Source organism: Ahaetulla prasina, chromosome 9, assembly GCF_028640845.1.
Source record: "Ahaetulla prasina isolate Xishuangbanna chromosome 9, ASM2864084v1, whole genome shotgun sequence".
Lineage (NCBI taxonomy): Eukaryota > Metazoa > Chordata > Lepidosauria > Squamata > Colubridae > Ahaetulla > Ahaetulla prasina.
In genome coordinates, this window is record NC_080547.1 from 19344519 (window position 1) to 19359134 (window position 14616).

At 44.6% G+C, this 14616-nt stretch overlaps 1 protein-coding gene across 1 annotated transcript in view; it reads right to left on the minus strand.

Moving 5' to 3' along the window:
- Positions 1-14616, minus strand: part of PRDM10 (PR/SET domain 10) — a 60579-nt gene that overhangs the window by 32482 nt on the left and 13481 nt on the right. Inside the window, exons 2-7 of the mRNA XM_058194369.1 lie at positions 13132-13304; positions 10627-10791; positions 8437-8496; positions 5554-5818; positions 3780-4021; positions 2649-2852 (exon numbers count right to left, since the gene is read on the minus strand). Coding sequence (XP_058050352.1) covers positions 2649-2852; positions 3780-4021; positions 5554-5818; positions 8437-8496; positions 10627-10791; positions 13132-13224 — 1029 coding nt within the window. The 5' untranslated portion in view covers positions 13225-13304. The remainder of the gene's footprint in view (positions 1-2648; positions 2853-3779; positions 4022-5553; positions 5819-8436; positions 8497-10626; positions 10792-13131; positions 13305-14616) is intronic.

Consider the following 14616-nt stretch of genomic DNA (forward strand, 5'->3'; position numbering starts at 1 on the left):
ACACTGTTCCCTTCCCACCAAAGGTGGTCCCTATTTTTCTACTTGCATTTTTTACCTGCTTTCAAACTGCTAGGTTGGCAGAAGCTAGGACAAGTAACGGGAGTTCACTCCATTACGCGTCACTGGGATTCGAACCGCTGAACTGCCGACCTTTCGATCGACAAGCTCAGCGTCTCAGCCACTGAGCCACCGCATCCCTTTTGTATACCGAAAGTATACAAACCCTCGTTTACTGACTGCCACAATAACTCACAGGCACACATTTTAAAGATATCACACGTGCAATGGGAAATGGAGAATGTGTTGTTTTGTTTCAGGGTTGCTTTGACAGGGACCGACTCTGGATCACAGATCCTGCTTTTTTTCACGTTGGGATTTTTTGCATTCTCCGTCTGCTCTTTGAAATAGGGCAGAGAAGGCAGCGCTCTCTCCAGGGAACAGGAATTGCCAGATGGTAGCACTTTTCTTGTGAATGCCTCCAGGATTTTTTTGTTTTGTTTTGTTTTTAATGTTAAGCTTGCAGCTCCCCCCCCCCACAACTGTTCTCTCTAAACTCCATTTGATTTGCTTCTAAATGAAAAATAAAAATAACTCGGCGATGACTGATTTTTCCTGCTTGCGATATCGTATCATCACCCACACAAGCCAAGCTGTAAACCTTAGAGATACGCCAACTGGAATGAATGATACCTTACTACCGTATTTTTTGGAGTATAAGACGCACCTTCCCCCCCCCCCCGCCAAAAAAGAGGGTGAAAATCTGGGTGCATCATATACTCCGAATGTAGCCCCACCCAGCTTCTCAAACAGAGGTTTCAGAGGCTGTAAAAAGCATCAGAAATGAAGCTTCAGAAAAGAAGCCCCCAAGCAGAGCTTCAGAAAAGAAGCCTCCAAACAGAGCTTCAGAAAAGAAGCTCCCCAACAGAGCTTCAGAAAAGAAGCCTCCAAGCAGAGCTTCAGAAAAGAAGCCCCCAAGCAGAGCTTCAGAAAAGAAGCCCCCAAGCAGAGCTTCAGAAAAGAAGCTCCCAAACAGAGCTTCAGAGGCTTTTTTTCTGAAGCTCTGTTTTGGAGGCTTTCAGAAGCACAAAAATGATACCTTACTACCATATTTTTTGGAGTATAAGACGCACCTTTTCCCCCACCTCAAAAATAGAGGGTGAAAATCTGGGTGCATCATTACTCCGAATGTAGCCCCACCCAGCTTCTCAAACAGAGGTTTCAGAGGCTGAAAAAAGCATCAGAAATGAAGCTTCAGAAAAGAAGCCCCCAAGCAGAGCTTCAGAAAAGAAGCCCCCAAGCAGAGCTTCAGAAAAGAAGCCCGCAAACAGAGCTTCAGAAAAGAAGCCCCCAAGCAGAGCTTCAGAAAAGAAGCTCCCCAACAGAGCTTCAGAAAAGAAGCCTCCAAGCAGAGCTTCAGAAAAGAAGCCCCCAGAGTTTCAGAAAAAAAGCCTCTAAACAGAGCTTCAGAAAAGAAGCCCCCAAGCAGAGCTTCAGAAAAGAAGCCCCCAAGAGAAAAGAAGCCCGCAGAGTTTTAGAAAAAAAGCCTCCAAGCAGAGCTTCAGAAAAGAAGCCTCCAAACAGAGTTTCAGAGGCTTTTTTTCTGAAGCTCTGTTTTGGAGGCTTTCAGAGGCAGAAAAAAGTTTTTTCTGAAACAGAGTTTCAGAGGCAGAAAAAAAAAGCAACAAAAAACAAGGCACAGAGCTCACAACCAAGGAACCTGTTGCTAAAATTCACCTCTAAGAACAGCTGATTGGGGGTATTCCGGGAGGCCGATCCACCTGCCAATCAGTTTTTTTCTTATTTTCCTCCCCAAAAACTAAGGTGCATCTTACACTCTGAAAAATACGGTAACTAATTATTAACCCAGACAAGACAAGGGCAAAAATCCCATATTTTGGGACAGGTAGGACAAACAGCTAGCCAACAGAACTGAAAGAGGGAATTTAAATAAATAAATAAACAAACAGACAAACAAACAAACCAAGCTGCTCCACCTTGGAGCTTTTATCAGGAGTGTGTGATTCGCTTATTAACCGCAGTGATTTACTTAATAACCATTGCAAAAAAAAAAAAAAAGCCAATCATAAAATCGGGCGTGAGTTACTTAAAAACCACTTTGTTTAGTCTAAATGGAAATTGTGGTCTCAATTGTAGTCATTGGTTTGGAGTGGAGTGGTGGCCTAGAAGCGGAGCTCTTGCCTCTCAATTTGGAGACTGTGAGTTCGATCCTAGGTAGAGGCAGATATTTCTCTGTCTGGGCACACTGAGAATCTATCTGCTGAACAAAACTCCGCATTGGCGACAGGAAGGGCATCCGGCCATTAAAACACTCAGCTCCATTTAGTTGCCCAGACTGCACCCTGCAAGGGATTATGGGGATCTTAAAAGATGATGATGATGATGATGAATCGTAGTCATTGGTGGAGGACTATCTGTACTATGAAGCACTATTTTCCAAAGCTACCAATGTCGAAAAACACTGCTACAAATAGAAGTTAAAAGGAAGAATGTGAGATGCAGAGAACGGAATTAGTAATATTTTTTCAGACTTTTTTGGGTGTGTGTGTGTGTGTGTGTGTGTGTGTGTGTGTGTGAAATACCAACCAGATTTGTGCAAAAGAAGTTCTATTAAGATAGTCACCTCATACCTTGAGTTCTTGTTTAGGCTCAACATTTTTAATTGTAGTGTAGTAAATATGATGACCGTATTGATAGGCTACTAAATTTTGTTCCAGGTGATTTTGGGCAGGGCGCACAAACATCATCCAGTTGCACAGAGCTTCGCTGGACAACTCAAACCAAAGGTCCTCCTGTAGATCCCGGTCCTTCCTGTCACCTTTGTCAAGGGACACCTGTAGCAAAAATAAAAAAAGAGAAACACGCATATGACCCCCAATCAGCTCAGGACTGCATGTTCACTGTTTATCTACCATAGAACTGTTTGAAAAGTAGGAAGACAGTGTTAATGGAGCAGAGAAGCCATAAAGGTGATGAATCGCAGCAGATGGGAGAATATTTTTTTCAGTCTGTTAATTGATCAACACAATAAATAGCTAAGTTGTTACAGAGTCCATATTTAAACAGTAATGGCAAGCGGTGTTTATAAATCGAGTACGGGGGCCTGAAGATATACAAAGAATCCCCTCGAGACCAGCATGGTCTGTGGGAAGATGTGACAGAGACTCTGCTCCCAGTTTTCTCCAGAGATAAAAGCTTGCATTAAAGATGGAAAATACAAAGTCAACCCGAATTCACACGAGAGAGAGAGAGAGAGAGAGAGAGAGAGAGAAGTGTGTGTGTGTGTGAGAGAGAGAGAGAGAGAGAGAAGACAGAGAGAGAGTGTGTATCTGAGAGAGAGAGAAACAGAGTGAGAGTGAAAAGAGAGTGAGAGAGAAAGAGAGACAGAGAGACAGAAAGAGAAAGAGAGAGAATGAGAAAGGGAGAGACAGAAAGAGAGATAGAGTGTATGTGAGAGAGAGAGAGAAAGGGAGAGAGAGAGAAAGAGAGTGCGAGTAAGAGAGAGAGAGAGAGACTGAGAAAGAGAGAGAGACAGAGAGAGAGAGAGTGAGAAAGGGAGAGACAGAGAAAGAGAGACAGAAAGAGAGAGACAGAGAGAGAAAGAGAGAAAGAAAGAGAGAGAGAGAGAAAAAGAGTGAGGGTAAGAGAGAGAGACTGAGAAAGAGAGAGAGACAGAAAGAAAGAGAGAGAGAGACAGTTTTCAGAATGAAAACTCATTTCTGAAAAGTTAACATGGAGGAAAATAGAAGATAGGGGATTACCTTCAGATGAATATAGCAGTCCTTCAGCTCCGATAACCTAACGAGAGGTCCTTCCACAGGACCAAATTGTGTGCGCTTGGGAATGCGTCGCTTGGAGAAGACCCCTCCCAAGAATCGGTCTATGTAAAGCACCAAGGGGAGACTGGCTCTGGCTCTGGTCAGAACAGGCCGATTAGGGATGGGATGCAAGGGCCCGTGCTTTGGACAAACCGAGGGGTGTGCGTTATTGCATTCCTCGCACCCTGAAAGATAGAGAGAGAAGAGACACGAGGTTAGCCCACGGAATTTTAAGAACAGAGTAACAGAATTGGAAGGGACCTTGGAGGGCTTCTAGTCCAACCCCCTGCTCAAGCAAGTGACCCAATAACCGTGATGGCATGCGTGCCCAAAATGGCACGTGAAGCCATGTCACCCGGCCTTGCCTGTTTGACTTCCGGGTTTTGGACCCGCATGAGCGCACAGCAATCAGCTGTCCTTCGCGCGCGTGGCAGTGCCGAAAACCGGCGCGCGCATGCACGCTGGCCAGCTGGAAATTCAGGTTTTCTGGAGCGCGATCCCTTTGCGCGCACGGCAGTGCCGAAAACCAGCCTGCGCATGCCCGTTCACCAGCCGATGGCCAGGAACACATGGTGCTAGAACCCAGAAGTTTGGCTGATGAGCGTGCATGACATTTCTGCGCTACCTTTTCGGCACTCGCTGCTGAAAAGGTTTGCCATCACTGCCCTATACCATTTCAGACAAATGGCAGTCCAATCTCTTCTTAAAAACCTGCAGTGTTGGAGCACTCACAACTTCTGGAGCTAAGTTGTCCCACTGATTAATTGTTCTCACTGTCGGGAAATTTCTCTTTAGTTCTAGATTGGTTCTCCCCTTGATTAGTATTGTGATCCGCTAGCAGCCTGCGGAGCTGGCAACGGAGTCAGACGAGTGATGAGGCTGAGAAAGAACATGGGCCAGTCCTGGAGGCTGGGGAAGACCCGGATGAGGGCTCTGCGTCAGAGGCAGAGGTGGGGCCAGGGCCATCTGGAGTGATGTGTGGACTCTGGAGCCTCCAGAGGCTGATAGTAGTGAGGCAGAGGAACAGGAGGACCCTGTTCCTAATGCACATATGAGAAGAGCTGCCAGAAGGCAAGAGCAGCTCAAGCAAAGAGGACGATTCAGGAGTAGGGCCAAGAGATGATTGGCCCCTCCCATAAGGCTTAAAACAGACCAGCAACGGCGTTTGGGCTCTTTATCGGAAAACAACATTGATAAGACTTGCTCCTTGTCTTGCTGCATTTATTTCATGTCGGTGTCTTCTGCTTTTGAACTTTTGCCAAGAAAAGCCTTTGGCAGTTTGCCTAATTAGACCAAGGTCGGTGATAAGACTTGTGTTATGAAGAATTTGTTTTGATTTAGTTTGGACTACGCTGAGAATGAGTTAATTCTCAGCTGTTCTAATAAAGTCTGTTTTGTTTTTGAACTGATTGTGTTTAATACTACCTACTTGGGCCTGGGTCACAATTAGTTTCCATCCACTGCTTCTTGTCCTGCCCTCAGGTGCTTAGGAGAATAGGATGTGACCTCTGTTCTTTGTGACAGCCCCTTTCTAATGAGCCTAGAAACTTTGAAGCCAACACTGGGAGGCAATAACTTCCCACCCGCGATTTCTGCTACCAGTTCGGGAAAACGGTCCAATCTGGCTTAATACCACCTCTGATCAAAATGATGAATTGAATTTGCATGTCACCAAAGGTTTCACAACTTCTGGAAGGGTTACAAGGTTTTGACTTACACAGGTCATTTGGGTCAAAGGGACGAGGTGGATCTGGGTCCCATTCATCCGTGTCTGTGTCTTCCCCTTCCTCCTCCTCTTCGTCTTCCTCCTCCTCGTCTTCCTCGTCGTCGTCTTCCTCCTCCTCTTCCTCCTCGTCCCCCTCCTCCTCGTTTTGCTCTTTTTCTTCCATACTATCCATCGGGTTGTGCAAAGTTTCGAGAGAGCCAGAGTCATCCACCGCCTCCATAGGAGGCAACGCTTGGCTGTGAATTGGTATTGATACCTGGAAAACACAGAGGTGGGGGGGGGGGGAGAATAAGACACAGTCAGCTAGGAAAAACAAAGCAAAATTCCCATTCTTTTCTTCTAATCCCTAACATGGATAACAGAGAACCAGAAAACAAGAGGGAAAGAAAAAAGTGCCCCCACTTAGTTTCAGCTCTGATATTCCTATAGCCACTTGCATCCCCTAACAAGTTACTGCTGCGGGAACGTGGACCTCATTTTTAACAGATCTTTCTTTGAAGACATTTCGCTTCTCATCCAAGAAGCTTCTTCAGCTCTTGATCTGGATGCAAGCAGGAGTAGACAATCTGTTAATAAAAAGATGTTGAGAGTAGAAAGAGTGCAGAGAAGAGCAACCAGGAGGATGAGGGGGCTGGAGACTAAAACATACAATGAATGGTTACAGGAACTAAGCATGGCTAGTCTAGTAAAGAGAAGGACTAGGGGAGACATGATAGCAGTCTTCCAATATTTGAGGGGCTGCCACAGGGAGGAAGGGGGTCAAGCTATTTTCCAAGGCACCCGAAGGCCAGACGAGGAATAACGGATGGAAACTGATCAAGGAGACATTCAACCTGGAAATAAGGAGAAATTTCTAACAATTGGTTGATTGAGAACAATCAACCAGTAGAACAGAAGTTGCCTTCGGAAGCTGTGGGAGCTTCATCACTTGAGACTTTCAAGAAAAGATTGGACTGCCATTTGTCAGAAATGGTATAGGGTCTCCAGCTTGAGCAGGGGGTTGGACTAGATGACCTCTTAGGTCCCTTCCAACTCTGTTAAACCTGTTAATCTGATTCTACGATGGTTGTGAAAAATGCGAAAATAAGTCGCTTTTTTCAATGACGTTGTAACTTCACACGGTCACTAAGTGAACTGTTGTAAGTCAAGGGTTACCTGCAAATGTCAGAATTCACTATTACTGCTTCTAGCATATACAATATGGCAACCTTCTCCATTCTCAGTAGCCTCCAGAGATCCAGAATCTCAACGATGGCTTTAGGCTAATTACCCACCGTGAGAATACATTAAGGACTTCAGTTTACAAGACTTGCTTGTGTTTAGCCTCATGAAGAGGATTTATTATTGAGAAAGTATTTAGCACGGCAGTAATAAGATGAGCTGCAAAAAGAATGCATTAAATCAGAAAGGTTTTTAGCAACTTGGGTGTATCTCATATTTAAAGATAAAGGTTCCCCTCGCATATACGTGCTAGTCGTTGCCGACTCTAGGGGGCAGTGCTCATCTCCGTTTCAAAGCCGAAAAGCCAGTGCTGTCCGAAGACGTCTCCGTGGTCATGTGGCTAGCATGACTCAACGCCAAAGGCACACAGAGTGCTGTTCCCTTCCCACCTGTTTTTCTACTTGCATTTTTATGTGCTTTCGAACTGCTGGGTTGGCAGAAGCTGGGACAAGTAACGGGAGCTCACCCCGTTACACAGCAGCATAGGGATTTGAACCGCCGAGCTGCCAACCTTTCGATCGACAAGCTCAACGTCCTAGCCCCTGAGCCACCGCATCCCTAACTCATATTTATTTCATCTTAAAAAGGATTCCACTCAGTTTCTCCATTCCAACTGCTATTAGTTCGACATTAAAATGTACCTTACAACAATTCTGCCTATGATTTTCTCATTCCATGTAGCAAAACAAAAACAACAACCCCAATGCACTTCAGAAACAACTTAATTAATTTCTGAACTTTTGAACAACAACAAAAACTACCTCATAATCACCAAAAGCCTAATGGCAAAGAACATTACACATTTTACCTTTGCAAACTGGACTTTTCAAAGATAAGGGCAAGACTGCATTCGAACTACTGCACCACCATGGCTCTCTAAGAAATGGTGAGCTTAGAACAAAAGGGTTGGCAGCATTATCAACTTGCACCACTTATCAAAGACGCACCAAAAAAGAGGGTGAAAATCTGGGTGCGTCTTGTACTCCGAATGTAGCCCCGCTCAGCTTCTCAAACGGAGGTTTCAGAGGCTGAAAGAAGCTTCAGAAAAGAAGCTTCAGAAAAGAAGCCCCCAAACAGAGCTTCAGAAAAAAAGCCTCCGAACAGAGCTTCAGAGGCTTTTTTTCTGAAGCTGTTTTGGAGGCTTTCAGAGGCAGAAAAAAGTTTTTTTTCTGAAAAGGAGTTTCAGAGGCAGAAAAAAAAAGCAAAAAAAAAAGGCAAGGCACAGAGCTCACAACCAAGAAATCTGTTGCTAAAATTCACCTCTGGGAACAGCTGACTGGGGGTATTTTGGGAGGCCAATCCACCTGCCAAACAGCTTTTTTCTTATTTTCCTCCCCAAAAATTAAGGTGCGTCTTATACTCCGGTGCATCTTATATACTCCGAAAAATACGGTAAATCTTTTCCAGTATGTTCATCTCAGCAGACTGCAGCCAGATCTCATTCATTTTCAAACTTAATTGTTCTATTGTTGGCTTTTCCTGCCACATCAAATCAAAATAGATGAATTCAGTCTGAGGAAGTACCAGAAATGAGGTGTGTGTATATGTGTATGCACGCATGTGTGTTTATTAGCAAGATCTAGCTCCCCCCCCCCTAAAAAAAAAATAACTCAAAGGATGCATTTATAAATCAAGGAAATGGTTAAGCCTTACCTGCTGCGTCTCGGCATCTTGCTGAACATATGTGACTTGAGACGGGTCTGTGAAAAGAGTCTTAAAAAATAAGTTAAAAAGGATCAAAATAATTTAATATTCTTTGGTTATTGGAAGTTTATAAAAAAATATATACTGCTGCTGAGGAACTGATATCGGAACTAATTTATTTTGATTTTTGATAATGCCAAATACCTTTGCCACAATATGTGGTAAATATTTTATACGTTAATATTCTATACATTTATATGAGAATACATCTTGTTTCAGCATCTAAACTGCAGCGGAGTTCTCAAAAGCGTGAGATATTGTTAAGACAGCAGCTTTCATCTAGAGCAGGGGTCTCCATTCATGGCAACTTTAAGCCTAGAGGACTTCAACTCCCAGAATTCCCCAGTCAGCAAAGAATTCTGGGAGTTGAAGTCCTCCAGGCTTAAAGTTGCCAAGGTTGGAGACCCCTGATCTAGAAGGTACTAACGTATCTTTCAAAGCATAGCTATGAATATTTGAAATTTAAGACTGAAAGCAATCGCATTTAAAACTTATTAAGATAGATTTCTCTGAAAGACAATTGATCGACCATCCCATTATTGTACAAATGCATTGGTATGTTCTACAGCAGGGGTCTCAAAACTTGGCAAATTTAAAACTTGTGGACTTCGGCTCCCAGAATTCCCCAGCCAGCCATGGGGAATTCTGGGTGTTGAAGTCCACAAGTCTTAAAGTGGCCAAGTTTGGAGATCCCTGTCCTACAGAAATTGGTTTTCCAGTTCATAGGAGCCAACTGAAAACCCTAACAAGGCTGTTTTATGTCCTATGTAAGTAGGGGAAGGGCATAGTTTAGTGGTAGAACAGCCACTTTGAATGAAAAATACTCGAGGCCTGGCCTCCCCTAGAAAAAATTTGCAGCAGAAATCTTGGAAAGCACAGTGAAGGCATTACTATATTCAGAAAATGCTGATTTAACAAACTCATTGGAACCACATTGTTGTGCCTCCCTCGCCCCCCCTCTCCGCAGCCGGGCCCCTCTCATCTCCTGTTATCTCAGCCAGAGACGGATAATGAAGACGAACGGCCTGGCATGCCTCCAGCCCCCAGTCCTGGCACCATGCCCGGACAAACTGAGCAAATAAACCCCTCCCCCACAGCATGTGAACATGAGGAATATGAAACCAGTTTCAAGATGGAATTGCCGGCAGCTGGAGGGTGGAGGGATCCACACTTCCAGAGAATGGAGAGGCGATGTCAGCAAAAGGAAGGGAGGGGCAGGCCTGGTTAAGTGCTGAGTCATGGAGCCACACCCCATGGCCTATATAAAGGATCTGCTTTCTGGCATTCTTTGAGTCAGGCAAAGTCTAATTTGGATTGCTGAAGTCACATCTTGGACTCCTGCCTGCCCTGAGAACTCTGACAGAACTTTGGCAAAGCTGCAGAGGCTTTGTGGCCACGCTTGATACAGACTTCCCCGACCCGGCCGTCAGAGGAGGAGTGGGACACGACACACATTTCTAAGACCACGCAACCCAGAACATTGGGTTAAATAAATAATTCAATGTGTCGTTGGGTTAATTCCATAAACAACGATTAAACATGGAGGTTGGATTTTAATCAGTATTAAGCCATCCAATCCGACTACTCGGTTTATAATAGTTAGCTTCTTCTTCTTCTCTCCATAAATCTAGTATCATTAAGTGTAGGGCCCCGTTCGTGCATAGTACATGAAGCTTGCCTAGAGGATACACAGCAATCCAAGACAAAAGGCCACAATTTAAAATCAATAGGTTTAAAATTTACCAAATGTAAGCTAAGGCACTGTCAGAAACAACCATGCTTTGGTGAACTAATGAGTTGTCCCAATTCGATGCACCACTAATGACTCAGGAAGCCGCATGTAAAGAACCTTTCCTTTGTCTGCCCGGGGCAATGATGGCTGAAATTATTTTTTTTTCCTGCAGTTTCACCAAAGCAAAATGGATCAGCCGCTTATTCCATAGCCACTGGAGGTTTTTGTTTACAACCTCTTTGCCGTTATTTGGAGTGAACAAGGGGAAGGATTATGCACAGCCTTTCTAAACCCTTAGGGTTTAGAAAGCTGCGTAGGTAGCTGGCCCTCGTCCTAAAATGACATTATTTCTCTCAGCGGTCACGAATAAGCAGAAACACAGGTGGGGAGGGGGAGTAATCACTTGCCTGAGTGGCTTCCACAGGATGGATGTAAACTAATGTATGCTCTGAAGTGTCGACAGAAGTGTAAGACGTCCCATCAGCTGTGTAGACCACTTGCTGGGAAGAGTGATCTTGGTCATCACTGTACACAATCTGCGCCACTGTTCCATTGTCAGGGACAAAGTGGACCTGGAAGAGTACGGGAAGGAAGAAAATACTCGTTAAGACGAGATAGAGATAAGAGACAGAGGAAGAGAAATGGAGACTGAGAGAGAGGAGAGGAGAGGGAGACAGAGAACAGGCAGTTTGGTGCAGTAGTTAAGATGCTGGCCTAGAGACCAGGAGACAGTGAATTCTAGTCCCACCTTAGGCATGAAAACCAGCTGGGTTTTGGGACCTATCACCAGGAAACTGTGAATTCTAGTCCCACCTAGGCATGAAAACCAGCTGGGTGATTTTGGGGCCTATCACCAGGAAACTGTGAATTCTAGTCCCACCCTAAGCATGAAAACCAGCTGGGTGGCTTTGGGCCTATCACCAGGAGATGGTGAGTTCTAGTTCTACCTTAGGCATGAAAACCAGCTGGGTGGCTTTGGGCCTATCACCAGGAGATGGTGAGTTCTAGTTCTACCTTAGGCATGAAAACCAGCTGGGTGGCTTTGGGCCTATCACCAGGAAATTGTGAGTTCTAGTTCTACCTTAGGCATGAAAACCAGCTGGGTGGCTTTGGGCCTATCACCAGGAGATGGTGAGTTCTAGTTCTACCTTAAGCATGAAAACCAGCTGGGTGGCTTTGGGCCTATCACCAGGAGATGGTGAATTCTAGTTCTACCTTAGGCATGAAAACCAGCTGGGTGGCTTTGGGCCTATCACCAGGGGAGGGTGAATTCTAGACTCACCTTAGGCATGAAAGCCGGCTGAGTGACTTTGGACCTAACATCAGGAGAGGTTGAGTTCTAGACCCGTCTTAAACATGAAAACTGGCTGGATGATTTTGAATCAGCCACTCTCTCTTAGGTCAACTCACCACACATGGCTGTTGCGGAGGTAGGAGGGGAAATGAGGAGGAAGGAATAATATATATGTTTGCTGCCTTAGGTTACTTATAAATTAATAAATGCAGGGTAAAAATTGAATTAATAAGTAATATGTAAAAGTGTGCGGGACACAGTTACAACCGTCTATCCAAGATAGACAGAAAAATAGGGCAAAGATAATCCAACGCTTTCAAATGAGAAATTGCAAGCTACAGAGTTCCTTTTTAAGAAAACCAGAAGAAGGGGGAAATATAGAATCCAGTTCAAAACTCAGTTAAATCAGAATATTTGATGGAAGCAATTTATTTCCTCTGCCACTGGATATAGCTGCCTTATTTTTTATTAGCTTCAAAAATGATACACGATTCCAAAATACAGACGGAATTTGGCATATTAATAAATTTGTTCCCTGTTCTGTAACGTTTAAGGTTGAAAAAGAATGGACCAGAGAACTACACGAATTATACAAAAAATTGAAATGCTTATAAATACTGCGTATCAGTCAAAGTCATAAACATACAGCAGTAATCTGGTAGGTTTGATTTATTGAAACAGGAAGCTCTCATATGCTTTTCTCCCGCAAAGAAAAATCCAACAACTACATACGATTTTTCTCCAAAATTTTCTTCAATAAGAAAATGTAATGATGCAACCTGCCACATGAGGCAGTCATCAGCTGTTTCTGATATTTTCTAGCTAAGCTGAAAAGTTATCCTGATTCATCTAAGCCAGTGGTTCTCAACCTTTATAGTGCTGCGACCCCTTTAATACAATTCCCCACGATGTGGCGACCCCAACCGATCTCAGTGCGCCTCAGCAGCCGCAGGAGGGGGGGGGAAAGCGGCAAACTGTTTTTCTGAATTTATCGCGCCTGAAGCTGTATTGGCTAGCGATCTGAACTGCTTGAGGACGGAGGCATTAAAGCGGAGACTCCTCCTCTATTAAGTTTATCGCGCCTGAAGCCAGATTAGGCTAGCGATTGGGAGCGATTGCAGCTGGCTTGAGAGGGAGACATCAGAGCAAAGATTTCTCTCTTTTTTAATTCATCGCGCCTGAAGCCGAATTCGGCTAACGATTTGAAGAGCCTGCAGCTGGCTTGTGGAGTCAACCACTGGAGTGCGATTCTTCGACTCGCACTTATACTTCCCATATTTCTGATGGTCTTAGGCGACCCCTGGTAAATCGTCATTCGACCCCTAACGGGGTCGCGACCCACAGGTTGAGAACCGCTGAATTACGGTAATCAAAGCCCTTTCTTAGGGAAATCTGCATATTGGGAAATTTCACACAATCAAGTGAAGCTTTGAAACGATGGTTGAACTACGAAAAAAAAAACCCTGTGATGCAAATCCAATGCAAATCCATCTCCCACCTCCCTCCCAAAAAAAAAAAAAAATTGATTTAAAATATGTGTTAAACTAATTCAGAAAAACCCGATTCATAGACTCACACAGGTGAGGAAGGAAAGAATTTTATAATCATTTTTGGTCACCTGAGTAGTGTTCTGGTCCTGGTCAACTGATTCAGTCCACACTTGAGCAGTTTCTGCTTTCAAATCCAGGTCATCTTGGACATGGGACTCCATTCTGAGGTAGTTAATGGTGCAACTAAGCTTGTCTGAAGAGATTCATACGTCTGTTGTACCTTGAGTCAATGCAGTATAATCTGCAGCAGAGCAATAATGACAGAAAATTGTCAAAATACAGTACATTTAGCATTCAGCACAAAGATGTGATGCTTCCCTGTTACCATGTATGTATAAGGAAGTATCTCCACAGGATCCAAATTAGGATTAAAAGAGTTGGAAGGGACCCGATAGGTCATTTAGTCCAAACCCCCGCTCAAGTGGACTCTACATCATTTTTGACAGGTAGCAGTCCAGGCTCTTCTTGAAAGCTTCCAGTGATGAAGCTCCCACAACTTCCGAAGGCAACTTCTGTTCCATAGGTTGATTATTCTGTCAGAAAATTCCTCCTTATTTCCAAGCTGAATCTCTCCTTGATCAGTTTCCATCCATTCTTCCTTGTCTGGCCTTCGGGGAGCCTTGGAAAATAGCTTGACCCCCTCCTCTCTGTGGCAGCCCCTCAAGTATTGGAAGACTGCTATCATGTCTCCCCTGGTCCTTCTCTTCACTAGACTAGCCATGCCCAGTCCCTGCAACCTTTCATCGTATATTTTAGTCTCCAGTTGCCTAATAATCTTTGTTGCTCTTCTCTGCACTCTTTCTAGAGTTTCAGCATCCTTTTTATAGTGTGGTGACCAAAACTGGATACAGTACTCTAGGTGTGGTCTTACTAAGGCTTTCTAGAGTGGTATTAGTACCTCCCTTGATCTTGATTGTATCCTTCTTTTAATGCAATTTAGGATTGCATTGGCTTTTTTGCCTTCCGCCGCACACTATTGGCGGAAGTTGGATCCAACCTGTTGGATCCAGGGGTGAAATCCAGCAGGTTCTGCCAAGTTCTGGAGAACCGGTAGCGGAAATTTTGAGTTCAGAGAACCGGTAGCGGAAATTTTGAGTATATGACCTCTGGATTTAGCAATATCCTTCACCCAGGAGTGGGGAGGGAATGGGGATTTTGCAGTGTCCTTTCCCCACCATGCCCACCAAGCCACGCCCACAGAACCGGTAGTAAAAAAAATTCAATTTCACCACTGGTTGCATCCAATCTGGTTCGGTTACCAGGACCAGAGGTTTAGCCTTCCGAACTTTCAGATGTTGTGGTCCACCAGCAGCCTGCAGAGCTGGCAACGGAGTCAGACAGCAATGAGGTTGGGGAAGGCCCGGATGAGAGCTCTGCCTCAGAGGCTGAGGTGGAGCCAGGGCCATCGGGGAGTGATGTGCGGACTCCAGAGCCTCCAGAGACCGATAATAGTGAGGCAGAGGAACAGGAGGAGCCTGTTCCTAATGCACACATGAGAAGAGCTGCCAGAAGGCATGAGCAGCTCAAGCAAAGAGGACGACTCAGGAGTAAGG